At 36.3% G+C, this 20,834-nt stretch overlaps 1 protein-coding gene and 1 pseudogene across 1 annotated transcript in view; both read right to left on the bottom strand.

Annotated features, from left to right (window-relative positions):
* The window catches only part of ITGA1 (integrin subunit alpha 1), a 97,235-nt gene that overhangs the window by 24,112 nt on the left and 52,289 nt on the right, over window positions 1–20,834 (bottom strand). Inside the window, exons 12-19 of the mRNA XM_063087590.1 lie at window positions 16,985–17,127; window positions 13,887–14,030; window positions 12,483–12,740; window positions 10,093–10,223; window positions 5,580–5,746; window positions 3,945–4,081; window positions 2,081–2,191; window positions 93–302 (exon numbers count right to left, since the gene is read on the bottom strand). Of these exons, the coding sequence (XP_062943660.1) occupies window positions 93–302; window positions 2,081–2,191; window positions 3,945–4,081; window positions 5,580–5,746; window positions 10,093–10,223; window positions 12,483–12,740; window positions 13,887–14,030; window positions 16,985–17,127 (1,301 nt within the window). The remainder of the gene's footprint in view (window positions 1–92; window positions 303–2,080; window positions 2,192–3,944; window positions 4,082–5,579; window positions 5,747–10,092; window positions 10,224–12,482; window positions 12,741–13,886; window positions 14,031–16,984; window positions 17,128–20,834) is intronic.
* LOC134370993 (large ribosomal subunit protein uL22-like) lies at window positions 18,135–18,666 on the bottom strand (annotated as a pseudogene).

Here is a 20,834-nt window from a genome sequence, read left to right as displayed (position 1 = left end):
ACTAATATAATGAAAGCACTTAGCTCAGGAGTATGAAAAGTATGTTCAATAAACAACTGTTATGAGAAGAAATGAACAAACTAAAAATTTACCTCAATTCCTGAAAAAATCAGATTTGGAGAATAATGCACTATTGTCCTGGTGTTATAGGCACTGTCCTTTTTATTTTTGACTGTGAGGCTAACGTTGAACTTATCATTCTGGGACCTGACCATAATCAGGTCCTTTTCCGTGGTGGATACGCTCAGGACGAGGTCCGAGATACATCTGTCCTTGTTTCCACAGTCTTTGGCAAATGGAATCTGAAATGGCCACAGAAAGTGTTTTTCAAAACTTAGATAAGCATTATTGAAAATTACTTATCAATTTGTGTAAGAGAAATGACCAAATAAGTGCCAAAATGAGTTAAGCAACTCATAAAGAGAATTGATTGCACTGCACAAATTTTGTATTTATTCCTGTGATTTAGAGGGAGAAAAATAAACTTTTATTTACAGATATAAATTCTAGCCCTTTTAAGAACGCATAGTTTTCATGGATGTTTTTCACTAGCTTTAGAACTGTTTCAAAAAATCAAGTCAAGTACTCTAAGATTTAAGCCTGGGAGATAAAACTTTTAACACTCAAGTCCAACCACGCAATTTTCTATTGAAAAGAATCAAATACCTCAGCCAAGAGGGTGGAATGCCTGGGAGTTTTCCTTGATTTCCCTTCTTCATTAACAACCCCCTCCTCCCTGCTCCTTACCCAGGCCATCCTCAAGCCTTGTCCATCCTGTCCCCTTATGAATATCTCCTAAATCCTTTCTTGTCCCTGTGTTTCCACCGCCCCCTCTAGCCCAAGCATCCTCATTTCCTCCCAGACTAAAGTGACAGCCTCCCAGCTGGTCTCCCACATCTGCTCGTTTCCTTGCAATCATTCTCCACGTTGCCTGCAGTGAGACGTAAAAACCACAAATCCAGTCCCATGAGTGAACCAAATGAAAACCTTCAATAGCATGGTGCTGCTCTTTAAAAAGTTTAAAATCTGTGTGGTAGCACCAAGTCCTGCATGGCCTGTCCCTGCCTTTGTCTCCAGCACCAAGTCCTGAATGGCCTGTCCCTGCTTTTGCCTCCAGCCCCACGTCACTGACCTTGCTCTCCAGCTGCAGGCTCGCTGGGAAGCAACAGTTTAGTTTCCTTCATGCCACAAACTTCATACAGACTCTCCCCTCTTCCCCCCTCTCCTGTAAATAGGATGAAAAATCATCCTGTCCTTCAGGTCTCGATTTACACGTCACGACTTCAGAGGGGCTCTCTCTGATTCCCCAGCCCAGGGAGAAGCTCCCACAGAGCTCTGAAATCCTCCTCCACAGCCTACGTTCTAATTACGACTTAGCACCTGGTTCGCACCTTAGGCCAGGAGCTCCAATGCATGGTATGTATGAGACAATAAATATATTTGGTGGCAAGGAGGGGAGAGTGGAAGATAGGTATATGGGGAAAATTAACTCTCCATTTCTAATGATTCCTCCATTGGGGCCATACTAGGGACACCCTCTGGCCCCTCTAACCCTTCTCTCCTGCTCAGGGGTGGGGCAGTGGACTCCGAATGTGGAAGCAGGAACTGGACAAACACAGCCCAGTCTCTTCCTATTGCTTCTGTCCTTGGAGCAGTAGTGTGGCCAGGGAAGCGTACGTTCTGCTCCACTCCTACATTTTACCCGTCCCACGAGGTGGGCCCCATGAAGAAGGCCCAGGGGGGATCCACTCTGTTGATGACCTAGTTGGTGGTCTAAGTCCGTGGTTTAGTTTGAGGATGCCCATTATGCCCAAATCGTGCCCTACAACCTAGTGTTTATTAAAATAAATGGGGAGATGTCTTTCAATTGGTCCTGAATTCAGGTGAGTTAAATATGGGTGTCATTTACTAGTTCTTCTAAACTCCAATGATAGGAAGTTAGAAGAGTTGGGAAAAGTCTAGAAGGGCCTAATTCTTTTTAAAATATAATTAGTTTAGGGTTACACATTTACGTGTTTCAAGCTTTTTCCTAATATAGTCACAAATAGGTATTCTGAATTAAAAGGAAAATCTGACTTACATATTCATGTACCGAGTTTGGTAAAGCATCATCAAGAACAGGCCCATTTTCTGGATCGGTAAGATTAAAATCCAAAGTAATTCTCACAGAGTCTTGAAAGTCATGCTTGTCCTAGAGATTAAAGCACAAAATATATCAAATATATCATTAGTATCATATCCACTGGATGTCCTGATCGTGTTATGGTCTTGTGGGTCAGGTTTACCAGAACATTCTCATGCACCTAATCTGACAGATGTCTTCATCAGGCTTTTGTTTGCTGGAGGGGGACTGTTATTCTGCTTTGAGAAGGGACATAGCTGGAATGCAGAGGCTCAGAGTATGGCCTGCTGGAGTGATGGGCTGTGTCGTACCTTGCTGTGTCAGGATATAGCCCCCTGAGCTACTTGCATAACAATGTCGCTTCTTTTGAGAACTCAAACCCCCCCCCCCCAAAATCCACAAAATCACCAATACTTCTAGGAAAGTCTCCTCACTTGAGAAGGGCAAACTTGCTTTAAATTGAGCTGCGTTTCATTAATATATATACCTAGAGCTATAAGAATTATATAATAAAAATGATATGGAAATGATGTGAATATGATTAATTTTGTTAATTCTATCACCAATAACAACCATCATTTATGAAATGTCCAAAATTATAAGCTTTATACACATTATTGTAAATTATTTCAACAGTCCTCTATGGTGAATAACTATTATGGTCCTTATTTTACAAATGAAAAACTGATCCTCTAAGAGACTAAAAAACTTTGCCAAAGTCACTCAGAAATTTTATGCAAGTTCTAACTCCTAAATTTTCAGTTCTGATGAACTAAATATGAGGGACAACTCCAGGGTTATTTTTCAGATCGCAAATTGATTTTAGTGTTGACAGAATAAGTTCATTTTTGTGTATATTATGGGGAGTATCAACATGAAAATCACTGAGGAAGAATAAATGTGGCACACAGAGATGCACATTTTCTGTCACTTTCCTGCCCTCACCTACAATTTTCAAAATATAGAATATGAATTTATCAAGAATACAGAAATAAGTCAAAGGTGTAAATATTAGCTTGTTTTCTTTAAAACTCCAAGATCACGTTCAAGTCTCTAAATCTTAATCTCAGTTACTGAAACTCAGTGTTTCCTCATTACCTTAATTCTGCTTTTATTTATTTTTTATTATTATCATGTACATTTTAAGAAAACGTTTAAGAAATTCCTGTCCTCAGTTGAGAACCCTCCCCACATACACAGTACCTGAACAAAATACATTTAAAATGGTTCAAACTGGCTTACCAGTCATTTCTAGAGATTAATAATTTGCTTTCCAAGCCTCCCTCATCCTCTAAAATAGAAAGAAACCAAAGGAGCACAAAGCCTACAGATGACAGAAAATACCAGATTTTTCCCCCTTCATTGTGAAGTTAAAGAGCAAGATATACAGTTCAGGGACCGCAGAAAGCGTATGGCCCAATAGTCTGCCCTCCGGTCAGTTAATCATTTACCATCCACATTTGACATATGAGGTCCAAAAAAATTAAATAATGTTTTCAAGTTGAAAGAATAATGAATGAATAAAATAAATAAATAAGGAAAAAGGTCTCTCGTCATCTAGTACACTGTGTCTTTTACTATTCCATAATATATGGGTGTCTGATGACACACACAGGAAAGACTAAAGATAGTTTTACGAAATGTATTTGGAAATGAGAAAATCAGACCGGTGATTTTTCTGATGAGCGAACAAACAAAATAAAGTTTACTTTATGATGTATACTTTAAAGTAAAAGAGTAAAAATTTAATTGACTTGAAATAATACATGTCTACTGTATTTTTGATTTGGAATAAGGCAGTTATAACATATGATTTACTTGCCAACATGTAGAAGGAGTGCTTAGTGCATTCAGATTCTCGCACTATGATGTTTCTTTGAATCTTTCTCTCTTGAGTTCCAGAGAAAAAACTTCGTGGTATCTGTCTTAGTGAATCTAGGGTGACACGGTACTGCAGATCTATAAGAATTAAAAAAAAAAGTTGATGGAAATATTTACTTGGGGTCATTTTCATATGTTCCAAATTACTAAATTAGCATTAAAGAAAAATCTCTTAAGCAATTAGCAAAGATTCTATTATTCAGTATATCCACACTACTGTAGTGCAATGATATTAGCAGTCATGAAGATAACCTTGAGGAACTCTATAGAACTGCTGTCTAAGTTCACTATGCTTTTAATGTTTAATTATAGTTATTTATAATACACACACGCACACCAACATATCATTTAACTCGATGACCATGTCTGTGTTTACTGAATTTTCACTTAAAATATTTTTTTAGTTTAGAAATGTTGGAACCTTGCATGGAATATTGATCATATTGTATTTCAATGCAGACAAAAATATACATTAATAACACTTTTTAACCTATTTTATAACAAGACACCATCTTAGATTATTTTCAAAGCACCATTAAGTTCAATAAAATAAGCATGCATAATAAAATAAAAAACCAAGTAAAACCTTGTACTTTCTTTGAAGGCTACAATCCTCTTTATAGGTGATTGTTTAGTTACTATGCAAAAATTAAACTAAAAATAATATTGCATATAAAAACCTAACTCATTATTTTATATTCTTGTACTTCATTTATCTTCTAGCCAGGGGTCTATTTCACAGCGTATATGAGGGTACTTCAAAAAGTTCGTGGAAAAATAGAATTAATAGATAACACAAATGTTTCCATGAACTTTCTGAGATACTCTCATATATGCACATAAAAAGCAAATTAAGAAAAATAGATTTTAAAGATGAATGGTTTTTCTCATTCTATTTATATTTGGTTTGCAGAGTAAATTAGTCTTCTGCAGCCAATGACCTTCAGAGGTTTGACTCCAACATATTTCAACATCATAAAAAAACTGTCTTAGAAAGTGTAGAGCGTAGGGAGGAGGGGGATGCATGGGCTGACAGATGCACCTGAGAACGCACACACACAGAACAAGTCTGACTCTCAAAAAGTAGTGTCACCTTCTCAAAGGAACAAAGGGATCTCAGGCTCACCGGGTGGCAAAGAATTAGGGTCCTCTGCAATATCAATCTTCTCCAGAAGGGGGCAGGAGAAGAGAGAGAACCTCTGAAAACCACAGGAAGGAAAACTGGGCTTATTTAAGGCCCAATTTCCAAACCCTAACTCTGAATGCTTTTGTTTTTTGTTTTTGTTTTTTAGCACCTGATTGTTTGTAGTAAATAGGAGAGCCAGAGGGAAACTACGGAATGTTGAGGCCATTACACAGAAGCATGTAATTTCTTCTCCAGAATTTAATGGGTTCCATAACCTACTTCTTTGACAGCAAAATTTTTTTCAAGGTTCAACATGTACATGGGACAAATGTGACATGCAGCTCACTCTGCTGGTGGAAATGCAATCGCCTACTGGATTTCATCACGCTGGAGCACATACCCGAGTATTGCCCTTCGCCTAAAAGTACATGCTATAATTATTATGCTTACCGGCTTCATAAATTGTGTCTTCTTTAGACTTTAATTTTACATCAAAACACACTGTAGCATTTATGCATACTGTTTCCTTTCCCTCCATATGGCAGTTTTTCTTTTGAATATTCACTTTTTTGGGTTCGAAATTCATGGTCACTTTAACTACTGCCACATCTCGGGACCTACAAACACAGAACCAATGTGATTACTCACACATTTTTCCATTTAATGAATGTCATCAACTGGGGAGTGCAACATGAGTGCACTGAAGGGGATTCTCCTTTGTGTATAGTGTGGACTCTCAGGACTCCATTTCTCTAATGAACCATTGATACAGAAGAGATTGTATCTGATGTTCTCAGGATACCCAGGTTGTTTTGGAACCATCTTGGGCTTTTGGTTCAAAGACCAAAGATGTAGCTTTGCCTGTAATTGAAAAGAGATGGAACCAAGTGCGCAGGTGCAATCTCAGAACCAAAACTCTATTTGGGGGATCTCTGAGTTTTTTCCTAATTTGGAAATGGTCCAGAGCCTCCTGGACAACTTGTAGCCCCTGCTGGCTCTCATCTAGACCATAACACTTGTCTGTTTTTGCAGGTTCAGCTCTGCCTCTGTTTCTGGGAAGGAGAAATAGAATGATATTTGAGGTACTCTTGCAGGCATGTATGTTATTTCACTTAAAGCTTAAATTAACTTTAATAATAAGAAATATTATTATCCCAGTTTTATATGTGAGATAACCTGAGTGGTTAAATATTTTGCCCAAAGTCAAAAGCTGTTAAGAAGGAAAAACTGGAATTTAAACTCAGTCCTTTTTACTCCTAAACCCAGTGATTTCCGATAATCCAAAATGAGAGCAGAGTAAATTCTTGGGCAGGGAGACTATGCGGCCACTGTCTTACAATCAAGCCGGAATAACTGTTGGCCATCTTTATCTGGGTCTTTATAACTAGGTATCTTCTGAATACTGAAGTCTCTTGTTATGCTTTTGCATTTAAAAAAATGACAGTTAGTTTTCTTTTAAAACAATTTACTCATAGATAACATGGAAACCATAGAAATGCATAAAGAAAACACAAATAACTTGTAATTCTACCACTCAGCAATAATCGCCATTACATTTAGTACACTGAGTGTTTTTTCTTTGCAGAAGAATATATCTAGAGACACACTTGTATATAGCCACATATGTTTACATACATATATACACATACACAGGCACATATACATATGTATGTGTACATGTTTTTAAACTTATCATAACAAACAGATATCCCATATTTATATTTTCCTGAGAACATTATTTTTAATGGCAGTATACTTTCCCTGCATATGCATATATCATAATCTATGTATTCAATTCTCTCTCATTGAACATTTAGCTTAATTTCTTTTTTTTTTTTTTTTCTTATTTTTTTTTTTTTCTTAATTTCTTTTTTAAGAAATGGTTATTACAAATAGTGCTGTAATGATTCTAAAGGTCACCTTTAGCCATATTTCTAGATTATATCTTAAAAATTTTTAGGCAGTAAATTCCTTGTTAAAAATTATGAAAATCTTCAGGCTTTTAATTACTTATTGACAAATACTTTCTAATGAGTTTTAATCAGTTTACCCTTTCATCACCAATGAATGAGCATGTTTAGTTTCCTGCCTAGTAATATGGATTCTCCCGTGGCACAGTCCACGCCATGGCAGGATCCTAAAGGAGTCAGCTTGGGCTGCCCTCTCCGAGTTGGCAAGGCCGCTGGAGGGAGAGCTGCTGGCAAGGCCGCAGCTACGAGCACTTGCTACAATCATAAGGGTTCCTGCCTCGGCTCCATGGCTTTTGCCTTCTCTCTTTCGATATTTTGGTTAGCGTGGCAGTTCTCTGAATTCCCAAAAGGTTATAAAAATAACACAAATGACTTTGCAGTCATTGAACTAAACATTCCCACAGAGGATCCGAGTAAATTGGACAATTTAAAATTATCCCCTTATGATAAATTGACCACACCAACATATGTTCCAAAAGCACCGCTCATGACTAAATATGAGCTGCAGCCTAACGTAAGTTGGCAAAAATCATTTACTGGAGATTATATTAATGGCAAGAGAATGGTTGGCATTAATGAGAAATTATATGATTGGGACAAATTAAGTATATGGGAACGAAACTGTAGAACCCCCTTTACTTGGTGGTGTCCAGTTTTAAATAAATCATTAAAAATTAGGTATTGGGATAAAAATATATGCTGTAAAATTATTAAACCTACAAAATTAGATCTTAGAAAAATAAGAGAGTGTAACTGGTTTTGTGAGGGATGGTGCTGTGCACAAGGACACTTTAACATTTAGATCAAGATTACAGGGCCACAGCAAATGCATAACCTCAAAATGGGCATGATAATGCTGCTCAAATATCCACTGTTCTTTTCACATTTGGCTCCCACCCTGTTAACAGGGTGGATATTAACCACAGCTTGCTAACAGAAAAAAGTCACAAGATAACTTCAAGACAATGAAGGGATGGTTTGAATCTGATAAACTTGATTCCAGGAGAAAGAAGCACAAGTTGATCACCTAAGACGTGCTGACCTCTAAAAAAGTTTCCTCCCTGCTTTTTGGACTATTGATTTAAGCTTGCTGATACAATAAAAATAATACCCCAAACCCCCCTGCAGAGAAAAATCTAAATAAAAGGCATTGTCTCATGCTCTACTGGGCTCCAGCTGCAAAACGCTGACAGCCCGCAGAGAGAGAACATGCATACTGATGCATTGAGGTCTCTGTCTGTGTTTGTTATTTTCGCCGGCTTCCTCATCCCTCTTTCAAGGACCCCAAAACTCGACTGGAGCTGGTCTCCGGCACTCCAGGCTTGAGGCTACCCGGACCACTCCCCACCCCACACATCCTCTCTGCCCCAACCAGATCTTTACAGGGGCTACAGCTCAGTCTAGTCCATGTGACAGGGCTCTCACTATCCACTTTCTGAACATCTTTTGTATTGCCTGTCAGCAGTATCCACTCTCAATCCCTGCTTCAGCATTGCAAATCTTGGTCTTCATGTCTCAGTACCCTGGTTTGATCCATTTTGCTCTCAATGGAGCCTGGGCGGTAACCGAGACCTTATTGTCATTTTGGCCAATCAGTGTAAAGCCTTGAGTCAGGGGCAGGAGAGGCCATAAATAATCTTTCAAAGCTTGGTAAAAAGCCCTTGAAACAAAACTGAAGAATAAACATTGCCCTTAAAACATATTTTTTTAAATATAAGAGGATGAATACAATAAATATTTGTGAGCTAAGGGTAGCACTATAAATTGATTCAGGATTAATGGTTCAAACAAAAATGAAATGTACTCTTTGTCCCTGACACTGGTGACTTCTGATTTTGAGTCTCGGTCTCTGGTTAGCCCTCCTCAAAGACATAGCCACTCCACTGCCTGACAATCTCCTTTTTCCTCAGGAATCATCTTTCAGTTTTCCTTTCCTTCTGCAGTGCAGTTTAATTTTTTTTTTTACATACAGTTATTATATGTGGACAATTTAGTGTACAATTTTTATTTGACCATTAGTTCTTGAGCATAATCTTAAATTCTGACAAAGTCTTCTATTTTCACCTATCTTTGATTCTCTCTTTCACACTTTATTATTATTATGGATAAATTTCGGGGGAAAAGACCATTGATGTTTGTTTCAATCTGAATTTCATTAAACCAATGCATTATTGAAAGAATCAACATGTGGACTTCCCATCAAGGCAAATGGCATAAATATACAATCCTTTCTTTATATTTCTTAGTAAAATGTATGGTGTTTTTCAACATTTTCATATAAATTTCTCGTTAAATTAGTTCTTGACTTTTTAAATATATTTTTTTCAAATACAATCATTTATGAAACTGTTTTTTAACTAGTTAAAGCTATGGATATTAATGTTGTTGATGAATAATTATTTTATTAATAAATTAATAAATAAGACATTACTGTAAGTTTGTATCTAACCTTTTGCTTGGATTTAACAATTAACTGAAATAATTGGGGCAATTTCAGGATGCAGGCATTTTAAAGTCTGAACAAAGATATTACTGAAGATGCCTCTATGCCTGACTAACAATATAAACAGCATCAGATAATGCTGCACAATTGTCTATTTCTATGTATAAGACAAATTAGTGAAGAGCTAGTTATCCCTAAAAGCTTGTAAGCAACTCGAAGTTATAGGTATTTTCTTGTTTATGTAATCCTCTATAAGACCTTCTCCTTCCCTCTACCTGCCCTAAAACAGAATATCTATTTTGTGTCGAGCACAAAATAGAAACCTCAAATTAAGAGTTCATTCTACTTGTTCCTTTAATATAGCTTCTTTGTTCTTAAGATTTATTGACTCCTCTAGATTACTGACCTGAATAACCTGTTTCTGCATAATGGAGCACAAAAGAAAACAGGTACTGTATGTATTTTGTATGACATGAGCTCCAATCACACTCTGAGCTCTGCAAGGGTATGTGAAATATTATGATTAATTGGATGTTATTAAAATATATACCAGAAGAGGGCAGCACCACCAAGGCCCCCGATAGTCACATCAGTCAGACCGTCACCATTTAAATCCATTTCTCCGTGGATAGACTGGCCAAAAAATTTCAGTGTTTCGCCATCCCCTCCTGATGGAATACGCTGTGAAAAACCCAACAGAGAGTTTTATGTCAGAAAGTCTGTTCAAAACAGTTTCAAATAAATCTGAGAATTTAGATTGGCTAACACAAAATTAAAAGATCTTTTAGGAACCTGGCCCAAGAGGCCCCTCATGTGGGGACAAGAGGAAATACTCAGATGGTCCCAAAGGATATTGTTCCTTTCATAGTACAGGCAAAATCATTTCAGGGTAAGTGACACCAAAGAGAGGGGGGAAACGTATGTGATGTCACCTTGACTAATCCTTAAGGGAAGCATTACGAGTAATTGGTTCTGCTTTCTAGTTCCTGCTCAATCTCATTACACAGAGATATTTAAAGGTACTGGAAGTCTTGGAAACATTTCACAGAAGCAAGCAGGGAGTGGAAGATTCTCTTTGGGGTCTACTTGGTGCTCATTGAACTTTGTGGCTCGGTATAATAACACATTCCATCAAATACACTTTCCAATATGCAATCTACTGTCTGTGAAAAATTGTCCTGAAAGTTGAGGGCACAATAGACTCATTGCATTCACATGTACCGATGATGTTGGGAAGGCACAGACGGATACAGAGTTCTTGAAGACTGATCTGTGCACATTACCACACGTAGTATGTTTGATATCTGTGCTTCCCGCCTTAAGGTGGGTTCAAACTGATGCTGTTTTCATAAAGTCAGATAGCAAGGAGGCAGGACTGACAGAACCTCCCTAACCATCGAGTCTTCTCATCCCTGATTTCCACTTAAATAACATAAGAAGCCACATAGGCAAACCAAATAAGCACATTTTTCAAGCTTAAACACGGGTGGCTCATCAGGAAGTATTTCCTCGTTTTTTCAGCAGACACATCCGGAGACACCTGCCTCATTGGTTCAGAGGAGTCGATTCAGTTTGATCCTGGGTCATCCACACACAAGCAGCATCAACAGTTCCCATGGAAATGAGTAACCTCCTGTTCCTCAAGAAAGCATTTTGCTCGTAATTATGCAAATCAAACTCTAATATTTTTGTTGTTGTTGTTTAAAGCTGCATCTTGATTTACCACCATTTTACAAAACAAATTGCTTGTGACAATCTATTCCACTTATTAATAATTTTTAAAAGTCCTCATTTGCTATTTCAAATGCTACTGCATTACATTTGCAGGATTGATACTGAAGGAATAAAGTGGGAGAGCCTAAGAAAGAACCCCTTCCTTCACTTCCTCATTGCAGCACATCCAGGAGGTTAGTATTGCCTGTTTCTAGTTGAGTCAATAATTCTATAAAGATTTTTAACAGAAACAAACCATTTATCCAATAGATAGAAGTGGTGTTATTGAAATAAACCCTTTATTTTGTTTACTCATAATGTCATTATGACTTAATGAAAAATGAAGCACGACTTCACAATACATGAATAGATTTTAAGAACTCTGTTGACTACAGAACAAGAGAACACTCAAATGTAAAATGAAATAATTAATGTTCGTATTTCTTTTCACGTTATGTAAGCTAAAAAGCAGTGAATTCTATTTTATTTATAAGTAAATGTTCAATGCCTCACCAACTATAAATACTTAAACACAGACAATTACATTAAAACTCCTTTAAACTCTCCTGTTTTTATAGTGCATTAAGCACTTCTGTAAACTGATATTTTTCTCATATAGGAAAAAATTACACTGATGGATTAGACCTGTTAATTGACAATAAATTTTTAAAAAGAACAACATAAATCCCCTGCCAGTTAAGTTTAATTATTCAGTTTTTTCCAAGAAGGATTACTTATGAGAAAATTATAAACCTTCAGTAATTCATTTGATGAAAATATACTAATTTAATTTATAAGAATAAATCCAATGCTATTTTATTGTAACAACATGGACATTGAAAATAAAAACATTCATCTTATCTTTATTGGTTAAATCATATAACTATTCTCTTATGCCGAAGTAGTACTTTGTTTAGCATCAGATACACTGCAGGCATTAAATAGCATCATTACAGAGTGTTCTTTTGTTTTGTTCTGTTTTGTTTTTTATCATTTCAAAAGATCAGATCCTGGAGACATGTCAAATAGCAACAGAAAAGAAACTAAAAAAAGAGTATAAAATACAAAGTAATTCCTCTATAAAGACTATTTACAAGAGAATTAAATCTAGTTTCCCAATCGAGTCAGAAGAATGAAATTAAATAACTTATGAAGTAAGATTGGTAATGTCTGGCACTGAGCCCACTTATCACTGAAGGGCAAGAACCCATGGGTTTAACTTCTTACTTGTGCATACTCTTTCTTTATAGTCTTGCCACTTCCATGGTAAATGTACACAGCTCCCCCGTGATCATCTTCCAGTGGAGCTCCTACCACGATGTCATTAAATCCATCAAGATTGAGGTCTTTTACAGCAGCAATCGCTGTTCCGAAACGAGCGCCACATGGCTCATTCTTGTTTTCTTTCGTGCATGAATTGTGCTTCAGAGATGAACAGCAAGTCTGCTTAATAGGTTCCAGGCTCATTTGATATTCAAACCTTGTCTGGAAGAAAGATAAGCAGGATACTTATGGATTTCTATCATTACTACAGCAGAGTAGAATTTTTAAAGGACACACTAAATCAGGACTATTAAAAACCATTTATGCATCAGTGGTAAAGTTTGTAAAATTTCTTAAAAAGTGTGCCTGAGAGCAAAGTTAGGGATTTCAAACAGCAGATTGGAGAGTGTGGGAAAGAAGACATAGTGAAGATTTTAATGAAATCTCCTTTTAGTGCAATTGAGTGAGTACATAATTCACAGCATTTTTCAAAGGCAAAGAACTGAATTTTTAAATCCTCAATTCACGTCACTATCCCTCTTTCACCCAGTATTGTACAAAGAGAAAATTTACTCCATTCAAATAGCCAACTTTCTTTAAAGCTGCCGAGAGTGGAGGGAAAAACCCAATGACCCAGTAAGGACAGAAAGTACTAGCAAAGGTAGACTTTGCTAAAAGACAATGGGAAAAACAGCACAGGCCAAAGAAAAGTTGAGAGGAGGAAGCCAAAAAAAAAAAAAAAAAAAAAAAAGGATGAAAGAAATACAGTTTATCAGTTTATGATTTAAAATAATTAATACAGGAGAGAATCTAAGATTTTAAAAAACTTAACTAGATAAACAATGGACTTGCTGTAAACAGCAAAAGCTCTTCTAATAAAAATTCAAGAATTATTTTACCTAAGAAATGATGTCTGAAGTCAAGAACGGAAAACAAAGTCTCAGTCCATCCAGCCCAGTGAAATAGTCCAAAAACTACAATGACTACAAAGACTGGTGTCGTTGCCTTGAAACTCACTACATCCTCCCCTCCAACCCTCCCTCAATTGCTAATGCTATACACTTCCAGGCCAGAGCTCATGGTGCTTACCTCGTGGGTTTATCTAGTAGTTTAGTGAGACTGACATTTATCTTCTTTATCCTATACATTCCATGAAAAAGTAACTCACATTTCCAAGCAGAAAATAGCTAGGGTACGGAACTACTTCATTGGATTTGTAAATGTTCATTTTGAAATGGAGGAGTTGGTGGGTGGATAAGCCCTGAAAGCTTCTTTGCTCATTTTTCCAAAGTGAGTGAAAAATTAGAACTGCATTATTCAAAATAAAAGGGTTCCTTTTGAGAATTTCCTAAATTCGGATACCATTACCTGATTCAGAGCGTACACATACACTTTTCCTTGTTCCTCTTTCTCTGTTCCCATGTACATGGGAGCCCCGACTAGAAGAATGTCAGTATTAGAGTCTTTATCAATGTCAATTGTTGTTAAAACACTGCCAAAGTAGGAACCAATCTAGGACACAAAACAAAACAAAACATCTCGATGAACGTCAGAAATTCTCAAGGAAACTAAAATCTGCATTTCTCTTACTTCCACCAGTTTAGAAGAGCATTTGAGATTCAGCTGGCAAAGGAAATGAAAAATAGAAACTAGTGCTACCTGAAAGTTCTTTATTGGCTCTTGCATGAGGCTAAAACATATGAGTCAGTTCTATCCTTGAGGATGAGCAGTTGTTACGAATTTCATAGCTTGAGAGTAACAAAAATGAGTCCTTTTAGATGTCACCTTTGCCTGCATTTCTTCTCCACAAATTAGAAAAGATCAGTAATACCACAATGATTTTTTAAAGGAAATAAAACGAGATAAATAGAAGGCATTCTGGAATGGTTTCATATATGTCTAAATGCAGTAACATGAAAATGTGAAATAAAATCATTATAAGGAGCTGAACTGTCCTGCAATACTTGTGTGGCATATTTCACCTCATAGTCTTAGAAGATTGTCTGCTGAACAAAATGGCTAAGTCTTGTGCCAGCAGCTATGGAAGATAGAACAACACGAAAAGATTGCAGGGGGGACCATCCCCTTGCACCAGTATATATTTTCTTTTAAAGAGAGAGATCTGTTTTGGGGAAAAGCAGAAAACTTATACTTCATTATCTCAATGATTAAGCACTTTTTTCAAAAATTGAGCTTTGTTTAATATTTGATGCTCTTAATAATCTCTTATTGAAACTTCCTATATTGGCTTCTATGATTTTATTTTTGCTCTCCTGATCGTACTCCTACATCACAGACCACTCTTTCTTTTCATCTTTGCTGGCTGCTTTCCCTCCTCTTGTCCCCTCAGAGCTCAGACCTGCAGTTGTCTTTTCATTCTCTTACCCTAGATGACCAATCCTTCCTAAACATTTTCACTACTGCACATTGCAGATTTCATCCCGTGCTGCTTCTCAAGGCTCCAGTTGTACGTTGCTAGGCATTGCTAGACATCCAGACAATGCTAGACATTGACTTTTAAAGGTACTTTTCTCACAACTTTTTTGAGACCTTAAAAGGTTTTTTTTTTTTAAAAGTTGAATTAATTACCGATGTAACTAAAATGCTGTGAGATCTGGCAGCACCAGGCCTTCCTTGCCAATGGCAATGGCCACGTGGAGCTGAGTGCGAGCTCGCAAGCCGCCCAGGACCTGGCTGCCATCACGCCCTGCTGTCTTATGCCTGGTAGCTTTCCTCACTGCCTTCACCTACCTGGCTCCTGCAAATATCTGAATTTGTGCTTACCATTACAGGAAACATGTCTAAAACCAAATGCTGTTTTAAAAAAATACCTAAATCGCCAGCGTTATTGACTTTCTAACCATGGACCCACCTTTCTTTCAGATTCCCCAGACTGATACTGAAACCATTTGTGATTTAAATCATTCATGATACTCTCCTCAACTTTCATAAGCACTTTTCCACAAAACTCTGCACTTCCTATCTTGAGACAATTAACAGAGGGATAATGGACCTAAGGTGCCATTTAAATGCTTCAGTTTACTCTTGTCAATTCCTCCTTACTTGTGTCGATCACACTCCTTCCTTTTCCGTTGTTATTGCTGATATCTCATTTTAGGTTCTTCTTACCTCATCCTGGAGCTACAGCAATAGCCTTGCTTTTATGTTGTTGATGCAATTTCCGAGTAAAAATGTGAGCAAAGAGTTAACAAGAGCCTTTCACCCAGTATATGAGAATCTGACCTTTGACTTACTCTAACTGTTCCCCTGGGAATCTGATGAGGATCGAATTCCAACTGTACTGCTAAGCAACATTGTGGTAAAAATAACCTCTGATTGGGACATTGCATTTAGGCTGTGTGGAACTGTAAATGATTATAAATACCAGATGGAGATGACATATTTTGGGCTTCCCAGACTTCAGTGACTCTTGTAACTGGCATGCCCTTTGCAAAGACCCTGGAAGCTATGTTTACAGTGTTGTCATAAAAGACAATGGCTCCTGTGGGGTGTGAGGCTTTAAAGCCAGGGCAGCTCCTGGACCTGCCAGATGTGAGTCTTCTTGCACCTGGGCTGTGCTGTCGTGCTCAGCTGAAGCAAGGCTTCTGCAGAGGAGGAAGGCTGATGCAGCCCTGCTCTGCTAGCCTAGTGAGTTGGAATATTTAGTGAAGCCTAAGGAGCAACCCCCCACAACGTGAGAATTGCCGAAAAAGTTAGTAAGTTCTCATTGTGTTCTCATAAATTCTCACTTCCAAGAACTCTTGGAAAATACAGAAAACTATGAAAAAGAGACAAAAGTTACCCAAGTTATCACAATTCAAAAGTTACCAAAAAATAGTATAGTTAGATGTTTCAGTTTAAAAAATATTTATATATATGAATGTTTGCATATTGCATGTATAATTTTGTAAACTACTTTTAGTATTCAATATTATCTAATAAAAATTTTCTAATTTTACATGTTATGATTTCCCACTACCTCCAGGATAAAAATCTAGATTCTTTAGTTTGCCATTCAAAATTTCACATGACCAGAGTCTATGTTACATTTTCCCTTCTTACTATCTACGTTATACCTTACCTTCTACACTCAGTTCAAATTTCATCCCATATTGAGATTCTCTGCACCAATCCTAGCTTATGACAATCTTTCCGTCTTCTGAATACACTGTGTGTGCCACTGGCACTTCTATTTTTCTTAATGTTTCAGATCTCCTGTATACATGTTTGTACATCCATATCTACATCTATTAACGACGCATCTTACCTTCACTCCACCCAAGTGGAATGTTCACAAGGTCAAAGAGGCAGACACTTTACATTCCTGCAAAGAAACTAATAAGGAGCCCTGTTCACAGTTGATATTGAGAATGTGGACATTGCCTTTTAAAAAGTTCAGGACAATAGACAGTTAACTTACACAGAGTGTGAATAGATTAATTTAGAACAGTATTTTTTAAGTTTACCTGTTCTCCACTGAGTGACTGGAGAATCTTGACGTCTCCATTTTCCATCCTGTAGATGACGACCTGACCTATATGATTGTACCGAGGCTGCCCAGCAATATAGAGCACATCTCCAGAAGTAGTGGCGGAGTTCACTGTGTAACCTAATGAGAGACAGATTCTAGATATACTGTTTGGCCCCTTTAAATCTTCATGTCATAAATTAAGAATCATTTAACATGGTTGGAAGAATCATTTTTATATTTTTAGTTGAACTTCTCTTTCTTGAAAATAATATATTTTTTCAAATGCACCTAAGAATGTATTCCAGTAGAAGCTTTCAGTATGCTCTCTGATTATCTATCACAACTGCTTTGTCCTGAAAAGGTATTTTTTCCCCCCAACCTCAGATTTTCATTGTTTAAAGGCACAAATGATGTAACTGATGACAGAAAAAGAACAAAGTACACAAAAAACTTCACAACCCCAATTCACCACTTTATAATAAATAAATTGTATTTCATTTGGATGCATATGTCTGGGCTATAGAAATTAATAATTTTGTATAGTTGGGATCATAGAAAATGTAAGCATTTTCTGTTTTACTACCTAGGTTTTTAAATTGTAATTTTAAATGGTTGAAGATTTCTCTAAGTTAAAGCATAAATTCACGGCATTTATACCACATGACCATTCCCTAATAGAATACTGAAACTAAGTGGTTTTTAATTTTTTGTTGTTATACTTAAGCCTGCAAAGTCATCTTTGAGCATTTAATTTTTTTTCTTCTTTTGACAGTACATTTCAAGGAATAGATTACTGGATCAAGTTTTTAATGGTTCTTATAGTGTCTGGCAAACTGTTTCCAGAACATTCATAGTAATTTATACTATGAACAGCCATATGAGAGATAAGTGGTGTTTCATCAACCCTCCCAGGCATTGTGTACCATTAGTATTATTTAAATTTGTGAGTGTTTTGATAGATGTTAAACATTGTCTAACAACAGTACCTTTCTGTGATTTTAATTTGCATTTGTTTGATTAATAGTGACCTTGAATGGTTTTCACATCTGATTCTTTTTAATTGAGCCTTTATGCTCTTTAAAATTTTGAATTGTATCTTCTTTCTTTCTGTTTTTACTTTTATTTGCATGTATTTTATGTTGAATTTACTCCTGGGCCATAAGTGTTTCTCCAGTTTTTTCCTGGGATATCTTTTGCTTCTGTGCAACTGTCTCTTTTGGTTTAGGAACCATTTGTTCTAGTTCAGTAAGGTATCATCTCAGTGTGGCCAGGAGAGCTTATGTGTGGGTTAATCTGACCATGAGCTCTGTAAGTACAGTTGGGGCAGCTTGTTCTCCTGGATGTGCTTAATGACCACAGAATCAACAAATAAACCCTTAAATTCAGCAGTACTCTCTGCATTTGCAAGCATGTGCAGCAAAATTTCAGCATTCTTTTTGGGCCATCAAGCCTCTGTCCAAGGCCCAGGCACACCTACCAACTCCACCACTGTAATGAGGGAACTGCATACTGTGCTTCTGTAAAGTCACCTCTTTCGGATACTTGATGGCTTTTTGGATATGCATACCTTGATGGCCTGGGCAGTTTCATGGATATTCTTAAAGTGAACATGAAGATTTGAACCTCTTGATTTGCATGATTTTGTGGGTTTTCTGGGTCAAGTGAATAGTGAACCATTTTCAGAGATCACTTCGGGCTGTTTATGGGAAGAGATTGAATTGTGTCTTAAAGACAGATTATTATTATTTTTTGAGTGAAGAATGAGAAGAGAGCAGAGCTAAATCAATGAATAAAAATTACCACATGTAGATTTCAACTCTATAATAGGAAGAAATGTTCTAACAACCAGAGCTGTTTATCAGTGGAGCAGAGGCAGAGTATTTTTCAAAATGCCACAGAATAGCATTTCTTATTGAGAAAAAGATCATATTGTTAACTTACTTACCAAGTATTTTACTATGAAGTAATAGTTCCACTTTTTTCCAAAATGTTAAAAAAAGGAACAGAGGTTTTTGTACAAAAACATGTTTATTCTTACAAGTGCTAAGGGAATACAATTCCTCAGACAGATTATCCTTTATGAATATTTTTCTCACATTCTTATTTCTTCATCTTTCTTTGAGGTTTTTAAATTATTATACATAATAGAATGTAAAATACTATTTTTTCAAACATGTAATCTATTGTATTTTTATACTACTTACCACACTATTGCTTAAAAAATAAAAAAAAACTTGAGGGTCATGTTTATACATACATAAATTGGCAAAGAAGAATTTGCAAAAACAGAGGCTGTTTTATTTCATGTCACTCCGCTAACAAATATAAAGAAGGAAGTGGGATGAGAGTGTTAGTACATGTTGATAAAAGATTCTTTTAAAAAATAAGTAAAAAATTATGTTTGAGCCTTGAAGTTGTGTGATTATTTAGTTAATTAGCTTTGATGATTTGGACTTGATAACTAAAACTATTAGCTGAAATCAACACGGAGACAGTAACTGCCAGGCAGGATAGCTACTCAATGTGGCCTAGGTATCTAAAGACAATAGAAAAGGAAAGAAAAAGAGAGCCATGTAAAGTCTCATTTAATGAAACACAAACAGTTATAAACATTAAAACTTAATATTGCTTCCTGAAAAAGAAAAGCACAAGCTGGAAGGGTACACAATCTCAACTATATTTTCAATGTCAAACCCACTTGCTAAGTGTATACTGGCATAAAGTGGTATAGTGGGTTATAGAAAGATGGGTGTGCGACTCTATCCTTAGAGAGACATTCAGTAGCTTCTCTTCTGATCATTATTGATTAGTATAGGATTTTCAAATAGAGTATTCTTATTTTGCTTCCTTCGTAAGAATTTCCATAGTCTTACAACTTGCAATCTACACAGATATGGGGATAACACATTCAATCTCTTCTTAATTTCTTATTCCTCCAAAGAAACATTTTGAAAACCTCATTACAGATTTAGAATAATATTTGATTTAAAAAAAAACCCAAACAAAAAAAGAACCAAACAAAAAACCAAGCTATTCCCCCCTGCCTTTCTGGGTGCTTTTCTATTTTGAAAGAAATCTTACATGTATTAGACTTTATGTTGGCAAAATATCTTTTACCCTAACTTGTGACTAAGCTAATGAAATGATTTCTTAAGTAACAACAAAAGGAAACATCATCTCAGCACACTGGAGACAACATATTCAACAATTTCCTTTTCTGGGCAAAGAGGAGTCATATATTATAAATTCTTTGGTCAGGAATGAAGGTTTTTAAAATTTTTTCTTACTTGCAGTGATATATTTAAGTCTTGAATTCTCTTAGTTGGATTTAAGCAACCATTCACCCTAGCTTTTTGGGAATAACAGCTGTAGGATTCTTCAGAGTTTGTTTTTAAGGAATTTAATCACGTAATGATAACTCAGAATACCAAAAATACTACAGAGTTATTAATTAAAATGTGTGAACTTCCTAAGAGTAGTGACAATGTCACACACATCTTTGTGGATTTCACACAATGTCTTTAATTTTGTAAATATTCAATACTTATTATTAGTAGTATTAACATCATCTATTGTTTTTATATATAATATATCTGTACAGATACCAAGAACACATATTAGCCTATAGTTGGGAAAAATCATCTAACAAAAGCCTATTTTATAACAAAATGTTGAATATCTCATGTAATTTATTGAACACTGCACTGAAAATGAAAAACAGAATGGTTATATTGGTACTCGACAGTACAGTTTATACTGAGCGTGTATGGCTTTCGCACCAACATAAAGTCAAAAATCAAAAGTTGAGCCACTGTAAGTCAGGGACCATCTGTATTAGTTTTCTA

Source organism: Cynocephalus volans, chromosome 2 (genome assembly GCF_027409185.1).
Source record: "Cynocephalus volans isolate mCynVol1 chromosome 2, mCynVol1.pri, whole genome shotgun sequence".
In the NCBI taxonomy this organism is placed as follows: domain Eukaryota; kingdom Metazoa; phylum Chordata; class Mammalia; order Dermoptera; family Cynocephalidae; genus Cynocephalus; species Cynocephalus volans.
This window is presented reverse-complemented; position numbering and strand designations above follow the sequence as displayed.